The 9,488-nt window shown below is 51.4% G+C and overlaps 1 protein-coding gene across 1 annotated transcript in view; it reads right to left on the bottom strand.

Moving 5' to 3' along the window:
• The window catches only part of UMODL1 (uromodulin like 1), a 60,263-nt gene that overhangs the window by 33,760 nt on the left and 17,015 nt on the right, over positions 1 to 9,488 (bottom strand). Inside the window, exons 9-10 of the mRNA XM_028493170.1 lie at positions 3,194 to 3,448; positions 247 to 359 (exon numbers count right to left, since the gene is read on the bottom strand). Coding sequence (XP_028348971.1) covers positions 247 to 359; positions 3,194 to 3,448 — 368 coding nt within the window. The remainder of the gene's footprint in view (positions 1 to 246; positions 360 to 3,193; positions 3,449 to 9,488) is intronic.

Below are 9,488 nucleotides of genomic sequence, written 5' to 3'. Positions count from 1 at the left end.
CAACAGTGAGAGGCCCGTGCACCGCAAAAAAAAAAAAAAAAAAAAAAAACCCAGCCGAGCCATCAGGTGGTCCAGCCCATTAGAATCAAAGTTGGTTTGTCCCCAAACCTATTTTAAGTCATGCATAAAAGGGCGCATTTTGAGCAATGACTGTGGGATCTGAGTCTGGCCCCTCCCTAGTCTCACACCCGCACAGGGCGGGGTTTCTGGCTCCGGCTCTCGGAAAGCTCCCCTGCCGGGCTTTACCTCGTGCAGCAGCTGCTGGGAGAAGTTCTGGAACTCGGGGCTCCCGCGGTCCAGCAGCCCCTCTGTCAAGTTGCGGTTTAGGATCCTGACTGTGACTTCGAACACCCGGGCATCTGAGACAGACGATAACACAAATTAGCTGAAATCCGGTGGGCGAGAATCACACGCTTTTCTGTCAATGTTTTCCAATTTCCCCTCCTCTTTGGAGCGGAATTTTTCAGAAAACAGATTGAGGCATGAGTCTTAGTTTGGTAGCCAAATGGGGGGAAATCAGCAGAAGGAATATATATGCCTCTACGCCGGAGTGAAGGAAACTCAGACGTAAACACACACTTTTAGAGCCAAAGCAGGGGAACAAGGTACAAGTGTCACCTGGCTCACACCAGCGAGAACTGGGGTTCAACCAGCCATGTAGGGTACGAAGGCCCCTCCAGCAACTCCTCACCCAGTGTGGCCGCTGCTTTCCTTGGCCTCGATCACAAGCACACGCCCCAGCCAGGCCCCGGACACTCAGGTGACAAGTTCATCCTGATTTCTCTGGGACTTTCCAATGTCCCCACCAAAAGTCCCACCTCTCAAGAGCCTACTCTGTCCCGGACAAAATGATAGGGTTGGTCATCCTGTAAGGGAAGTGTCCTTTTCTTTGGACATAAGTGAAGCTGGAAAAGATTCAAGATGGGACATGAGAGCATGTCTCTCTCTTTACCAAGAATGAAACCCACATCCACAGCAGACCCTGCAGCAAGGATCTAAATTCTAATGCTCTAAAGGCACTCACAGTTTGTCCCACCCTGGTTCTCCACCAGCCCGTGAGCTTCGGGCCGGTGGGGCAGAGTTTATCACCGCCGCAGGCACGCGGCCCCAGAAATGACACCAACGTTGTATAGCGTACATTTCTAGACGGGGGCCCCTCTGAACCTTTTCCCACCTTAGCAAGAGGAACGAGTATCCCTTAGGGCCCGGGATACCCAGGCGCCGGTCCTGCCTACATCGCAGAGCCTCTCGGGAGGTCAGTATCCACCAGTGCTTCGGGAATCCAGACTAACCGTGAGGCCCTGGGTCTCCACTGCTACGATCATCTCTATGGCCTCCAACATAGCAAGCATTTAATAATGTCCAATTAATTAGCTAAGACCTTTCAAGTGAATCGAGCTTCTTAAAAAAAAAAAAAAAAAGCTCTGCAAACATAAGGCATTTTTACAATACAGAGAAGGAATGAGAATCCAGCTGGGGAAGGAATAAGCCGGTAATCAGGAGTCTTATGGAATCTTCCAAAGTATCTACTCTGCATGAGAATATAGGTATTTTTTCCTGAGGGCACAGAGTCCATGCGGTTGGGACGGAGCTGCATCTTCCTGCTGCAGGTCCCAACTGCGAGGAATTTGCCTTGGGATGTTGGTCCCGTCAATTTTCACATCTGAGATGAGCTGGGAGGGGACAGAGGGCGGAAGTGATCTGTGGGGATGGAGCCCCTCACGGTCCCAGTTTCCTCAAAGGGAAAAGAGTGCTCCCCCCCACCCCCGTTTTCTCCGTGGAGCAACTTGAAAATAAAACAAGAAGGTGAGACGGCACCGGTTAGGAAATTAGAGGCTTGTGCAAAGTCAAGGGCTCGAGTTTTTGCATGGCTGGGGTTCTGGGGGCCCTCTGCTCTGGGGGCCTGTTGTGTGTGTTTGCAATTTAGTATGGGTTCAGCCCCCAATCAGTGCATGAAGGGTGTAGGCCTGACCCTCCCTCAGTCATATTCACTGCCACCGTCACTGTCACTGGCGTTATCCCTACCCGTGAGACAGACCGCCCCCCCCAGAGGGTCCTTTTTTTAAAATTTTTATTTTATATTGGAGTGTAGTTGACTAACAATGTTGTGTTAGTTTCAGGTGTACAGCAAAGTGAATCAGTTATACATATACATGTATCTATTCTTTTTCAGATTCTTTTCCCATTTAGGTTATTACAGAGTATTGAGCAGAGTTCCCTATGCTGTACCGTAGGTCCTTGTTGGTTATGTCTTAAATATAGTAGTGTGTTTATGTCAATCCCAGACTCCCAATCTATCCCTCCCCCCAACCCTTCCCCCCCCACCACCATAGCATCTTTCACACAGCGGTTTCTGCCCTCTACCTGCTCTGAACCCCCAGGCTGGGTCTCTCCCCCCCGCTCTGGTCCCCAGACCAGAATGTCTCAGAGCCACACTGTCCCTACGCCCACCTCCACGTCCCGCTGCCAGAGGCCAGCCTAGGAGGGAACTCCCCGGGCCGAACCTGACAGAGGTCTACACCACCAAGGCAGCACCACGGCCAGGCAGAGGGGAGGTGGCGTGATGGGGCCGGGCCAGTGTCTAGGCCACCTGGCAGAGTCACGTGGGTCACGCCAGCTGCCTCCTGGACACTGGAATCCCCCATTCATGCCTACGCTGCGTTTGTTTGGGGCAAAAATTTCTGCAGGGCTCCGATGCAGTGGGCATCGTGTTAGCTTTGCAAGTGCACGGTGTGGGAAATGAGGCATATACTTCGTGAAGATCTTACAGCTGCTCAGCTCTTGGGTTTGGGGAAGTTACACAGACTCAGCCGTGTGGAATTAAGTGTGGCAAAAGGTCCTTGGATGCATGCGAATCGCTACCCTCTTCTGCTTTACTATACTTTGGGCTTCACTCTGTCTGACTGCATGATGCGTCCTTCAAAGCACAGCAAGATGGGATCTTCACAGAGCCCTCATCACCCCAGGTGTCAGAAGAGCCCCCAGTCAGGACGAGACGCGGGGGAGCGAGGGGAACCGTGGCGCTGCTCCGGGACACAGAGCGCGCTCACCGGCCCCCGGGAGAGTTGGGGCCAGGTCGGTGGCGGCCCCTGCCCCGCTCATAGCAAGCACAAGATTGGAATCACCGGGGCCAGCAGCCGAGGCTGGAGAGACAGACTCCCGGGTGACGTGGATTTCAGACGCGTGGCCTTACCGGTCCTGACGGCGGCCGCGGCGCTGGCGTTGGCCCAGCATGCCTGGTAGCTGGTCCTCACCCCATACAGCACTCCGGCCTCCAGCCCGGCCACCTCCAGGCTCGTGCCCCGGGTGCTGGAGTTCCTGAGCAGCTCCTCACCCTGGTAAACCTGCACCTGCAAAGTGCAGTTCTGGGTGGAATTTAAACTCCAAGACACCCGAAAGCTGCTGCTGGTGACATTGCGGACCACGAGGTCCCGGACGGGAGGGCAGTCTGCAAAAGGGCGGAAAGAAGAAGACGCAGAAGACGTCAGAGAGAAGCAACGGAAGCAAAAGTCAACAAGTGGGCCGACATCAGAGTGAAAAGCTTCTGGCCAGCTTGAAACCGTCCACAAAATGAAAAGGCAGCCTGCAAACCGGGGAGAAAAATCTGCAAATCATATATCTGATGAGGGGTTAATATCCAAAATACATGAAAAGCATACAACTCATTAGCAAAAGTAATAACAATAATCATAATCCCATTTTAAAATGGGCCATGGATCTGAATAGACATTTTTCCAGAGAAGACGTACCGATGGCCACCAGGCACGTGAAAAGACGCCCAGCCTCACTAATCATCTGGGAAATGCAAATCAAAACCACACGGAGATAGCATCTCACACCCGCTAGAATGGCTATTGTCAAAAAGACAAGACGTAAGAAACGCTGGAGAGGGTGCGGAGAAAAGGGAACCCTCGGGGGTGCACCGCTGGTGGGAATGTAAATCGGTGCAGCCGCTATTGGAGAACAGTACGGAGGTTCCTCAAGAAATGAAAAATAAAACTACCATATGATCCAGCAATTCCTTTCCTGGTTATTTATATGAAGGAAACTAAATCACTAACTCAGACAGGTACCTGCACCCCATGTCCATTACAGCATTATTTACAATAGCCAAGCCATGAAAACAACCAAGCTGTTTTGGTAGCTGTGGTCATTATGGTGTGTGATGGGCTGAACTGTGTTCCCCTAAAACTCGTGTGTGGGGTCCTAACCCCCAATGCCTCAAAACGTGGCCGTATTTGGAGACAAAGTCATTAGAGAGCTTGTTAAGTTAAAGTGAGGTCATCAGGGTGGCCCTAATCCAACCTGACTCGTGTCCTTATAGAAGAGGAGATGAGGACACAACCAGGCGGAGAGATGACCACGTGAGGACACGGGGAGGAGACGGCCGTCTGCACGCCAAGAGGCCTCTGAAGGCACCAGCCTGCCAACACCTTGCTCTTGGACTTCCAGCCTCTGGGCTGTGAGAGAGTAACTGCCTGTTGTTTAAGCCCCCAGCCTGTGGTGTGTGTTACGGCAGCCTGAGCAGATTAACGCTTGGTGAGATGTTTCTGGGCTACGTTTATAAATACTATCTCAGCACAGATTCAAAGGGCCTGCTCTTCTGAGTCACAAGTACTTGATCATTTGCCCGAGGTCTTCTGCTGGGCTAACTCATCACAAAGCAACGGCCCATGGGGAAGCAGGACTCTGGAGTCAGGCTGAGGTGTCCTGTGTTTTCATAGCGACATTCAGGCTTTGGGGAGTGATACTCAGATATAACACCCAATGTGTATTTTAATGCTCAGATGGAATTAAATGTCTTTTTTGGGGAGAAAAATTCTGGCTTCACAGCAGGCACCTGGCCAATATGAATTATACAAAGCCTAGGGTGGCCCTCAGTCTAGAACACCGTCGTTTTTACAGCAGAATTTGATTTCTATAAGAAACAAGAGATGAGGAGATTTTTTAAAAAATCTTTTGCAAAACCACAGTAAAGAAAAAAGAATTAAAATATATGTGAAGTTTCCAAAGCCCTTCCTGTAAGGATTCACAGGATATGTGCTTTCTAATATTACGAAAAAATTGTCTTTCCGACAAACGTGTACGCCTCCTTTCAGTAAAAATTAAATTGGCACAATTCAACCCATTTCCCTTTTTGCCTTGGCTGTCAAGAGGCTCAGGATCAAGACTGGTGACCCACCCTCATCCCGCAACTCAGCCCTGCTGGGTCCTCCCCGAGCTGCCCTTTAGAAATGGCAGTGCCCTGTGGCTGTGCTCCCCTACCGTGAGCCCCTGCAGGTCCCCGCAAAGCACGGGTATAAACTGGTGGATGCTGGAGAGACAGGTGAGCCCAACCCTCCTTCCATCTAAATTCTTGCAGCTTCCTGAGAACTCCCCTTGCATGCAGAGGTAGCGTGTACTTTGAAGAAGACGGGTTTGTCCTTTTCACTGAATGGTCCAGTATTTTTCTGTGCCTTTGTCTCACAAGTGGTTTTCATTCTTTACGACACTGTCCTTTGTTTCAGCTGAGGACTGGCCAGCAGCTCAGGCCCTGAGACCGTGGGTCTCATCGCCACCTCCCGGCCACCGGGACCATGAAATCAAGACGATCACCTTCTGGGGGTCTAATAACCACATAACTTTTCGGTCTGTCCCCGGGAACGTGTCCCTGAGAAAGTAAGGAAAAGCTACAACTTTTCTAAAAATCTGCTAAAAGCACTGAATGGTCTGATTCACGCAAACCACACAACACCCAACATTCTTCCAATCCCGCAGGTGACCACACGACGCCTGGCAGATAGGACAGTGGGGCTGAGACGGGGCCTGAGGCCTGGGCAGCAGCATCCAGCTCACGACGGGGCTGCAACCCCACGTCCCGGTTGCCATTCAGGCATCACTCGACGTGGAACGGCAAACGAATCCGTATTACGGGCCTGTGTGTGGCCCTTTACAAGCACGTGCTATAGCCAGTGCCTCCAGGCTGAGGGATAGAAAGGGTCCCCTAGGTGTTGGAAAGAACCCCGGGACTGGCGTTTAGGAAGTCTGAGAGGGTATCAGGCTGGCTGGAGACATATTCACTGTTTAAATTAAGACGCCAGAGGGTCCCTAGATCACTGGGCTAAGGAGCCACCAACAGGGTCGTTTCGATGGCTCTGAGACCCTCAGAAGCGTCTGCAGAAGCTGCCGTCCGCCCATGGTTCCTGCAGCTAAGGTGCTGTGGGCATGTGGCCCTCTCATCCATAGAAATAAATCCTCCCTGCAGAGAAGGCTACGGCCGAACATTTGTGTAGCTCTTTCTCCAATTCGTTACCCTGAGACGTTTACAATTGTCCGGATTCAACCGTGTTAGACCAACCACAGTGGCAATTTCATATGGTTTGACATTTATTGAGCACCTATTATGTATCCAGCACAGTGATGGAAACAAGGATGGATTAAGGTCCACAGTGATGCCAGACACACACATGGGACGTCCAAGCCAGCGTGGCCAGTGTCGTAGCAGCAGTGGGGACACGGGGCTGTGGGGACACCCAGGGCGCTGTGGGCACCCCCTCCCACTACATGCACCACGCTGCCAGACAGGCTATCAGTGACACACTTAGAGCTGCCGTCGGCTGAGCGCTGTGGCAGCGGGCATGTCATTCCACACAGCCCTTGTAACAATACCAGGGAATAGGTTCTATCGTACTATGATCCCATTTTACAGAGGACGAAACTGAGGCCTAGAAAAAGGTCAAGTAGGGAGCAAATGGCAAAGCCGTCCAATAACTGATGACAAAGTTCCCATGCTGTACTCCTAAACTATCCCACCACCGGCAATAGACTGGGTGGTGACCTCCAAAGATAGCAGCTCCTAATCCCTGGAACCTGTGAATGTGACCTTATTTGGAAAAAGGGTCTTTGCAGGTGTGACGAAGTTAAGGATCTCAAGAAGAGATTGTCCTGGATTATCCAGGTGGGCCCTAAATGCGATCACAAGAGAGAGTCAGGAGAGTGGACACACACAGAAGAGAAGGACACATGAAGAGGGAGTAGAGAGAGGATTGAAGACGTTGGCCTTGAAGATGGGAGCGATGTGGCCGCAAGCCAAGGGATTCGTGCAGCCCTCAGAAGAAGGGTGAGGCAAAGAAGCGGTCTCCCCTAGAGCCTCCGCCGGGAACCTGGCCCTGCCGACACCTGGACTTGAACCCAGAGATAACGATGGTGGGCTTCTGCCCTCCAGAACTGTGAGAGAATAAACTGCTGTTGCTTTAAACCCCCAAGTTTGTGCTGTTTTTGTTTCACAGGCCCAGGAAATGAATCCACCTACCCACGCTTCTTTAAGTAGTTTTCAAGGCGGCTATTGGTGAGATGGTACAACTTGTTGGAGAGTTCTTTGTGTTGCTGCAAAATCGGCCAGCTTCTGACATACTAAGGCTAAGCCCTCTTCTGGAGGACAGAACTTGAGATACTTTAAACGGGAAATAATCCTTTCCTGACCCTTCCTTCTTCCCTCTGACTTGGATTTCAGTTCATTGGCCACAGGACACTTTCTGTCACTGCCCCTTGGCTTTGCAACGTCCCTCCCTCTGAAAACGTGGCCCCAGAAGATAAACCCAACTCTTGACTGTGCGAGATCCCAGGGTACCACTGCCCTGTGGCCCTCCCCGGGCTACGGTTGTGAAGCTGAATTCAGGAGTCGACATTGATCTGAGTGAAGCACATCAGATTCTCTGTGTCCACGGGTCTGGGCCTTTGCTCCTTCCAGGCAGCCCTGACCTGTGTCTGCTGGGGCAGGAAGGGTGCTGCTGGGGCAGTGGCCTTTCCTGTGCTCTCCCGGGGCAGTCTCCGCTCCTCTTTAACCCCTGGGCCTGTCAGCTGGACACCTGAACCTTGTAAGGGTAGAAACACTGGGCATTTGAGCCAAGATGCTGAGCATTCGGTTGTTGAGAACCTTGATTTCTATAAGAAACAAGAGATGAGGAGATTTTTTAAAAAATCTTTTGCAAACTTGAGCGGCAATCCTTGGCACAGGCAGCCCTGACCTGTGTCTGCTGGGGCAGGAAGGGTGCTGCTGGGGCAGTGGCCTTTCCTGTGCTCTCCCGGGGCAGTCTCCGCTCCTCTTTAACCCCTGGGCCTGTCAGCTGGACACCTGAACCTTGTAAGGGTAGAAACACTGGGCATTTGAGCCAAGATGCTGAGCATTCGGTTGTTGAGAACCTGATTATAGATCAGGTTTGCGAACTTGAGCGGCAATCCTTGGCAGCCTGGTGGACTCTCCAGCGGCAGCCCTGCCCTCACCAAGCGGCCACCCCAGGAGATGGTTCCTTATGGAGCTGAATAGCTCTCAGGCCTCAGCCGGGTAGGGGACCATGTCGGAGGGAGTTAAGATGACCCTTGAACACGATCCCACTCCATCCTAAAAGCAGAACGTGTTCCTGGAACGTGAAGTGCAAACCGGGCAATATTTCTTATGGGTTTTTTTGTGCAAGAATCCAGCTGCCCTGTGTGTCATTAACTGGGTGACTAATTTCACAAGAAAAGCATATGAAATTTGCGCTGTATTTTCCACGGGTCTGTACCTCTAACCCGTTCCAGCAGATAGCTCATTTATTATATTAGCTTCTAAATTTAAAACATGTGCTGTTTCCCTTAGCCATATGCAATTGGAATTCACTCTGTCGGATCGGGAGACGCCGGCTTTGTCTTTTCTGCCCTATTGGAAATGAGGTCGGGGTGGTGCGCCGTCCCTGTTTGTGTTCGGCTGTCAGCGTGGCAGTTTGGCCACGCTCCTCCCTGTGGACGGGGTCTGATGCCTTTTCAGATAACTGAGCAGAGTGTTGTCAATAACTGTATTCCAAACTTCTGTTCACATTGCAGGTCAGGACGCGTCCCCCTGAGGCCACAGCGCGGGAGATCTCGGGTGGTCTGCTAGGATTCTGTGCAAAGCTTTGTGGGCACGTCACGCACAGAGGAGATGCAGCGTTCTAATGGGACCAAGCCCCCAAGGCACGGGAGAGGGGAGTCTGGTTGCAGAGGTGGGGCTGGTAGGTGCATTTTTAAAAATCCGGAGACCTTAGGGATAGCCACCACTCAATCGCCCCTCTCCCCTTAAAGGGAAAAGAACGTGAGGATTAAATCACTAATTTATTCAAGCTCAGTTATAACAATATTCTCCCCAACCACTTCACAAGGCTAGCGAAAGTTGTAGTTTTCAGAGAGGAATGTTGGAGGTGACATAAAAGTCCCCCACGAGGGAAAGAGCTAAGAGCATCGTACCACTGCTGTAGCGTACCACTGTTACTCAAGCACCGAACATCGTAGTCATGAAGACAAGGTTGCTTCCTGGAAACCTTTACATGACCTCATGGGAAGTGAAGAAAGCAAAATACAAAATTGCAAATGTGGCAGGATCTTTAAAAGGTTAAAAAGAAAAAACACCGGAAGGAAACAGGAGAAAATCAAAACAATTCGCCAGGATGCTGAGACTGGGGTGGGGGGTGGGTGGGGGGGGCGGTGGTGGTGAC

The sequence above is a fragment of the Physeter macrocephalus genome, chromosome 8 (genome assembly GCF_002837175.3).
Source record: "Physeter macrocephalus isolate SW-GA chromosome 8, ASM283717v5, whole genome shotgun sequence".
NCBI lineage: Eukaryota > Metazoa > Chordata > Mammalia > Artiodactyla > Physeteridae > Physeter > Physeter macrocephalus.
The sequence above is the reverse complement of the archived record's forward strand: the minus strand, read 5'-3'. Positions and strand labels throughout refer to the sequence as shown.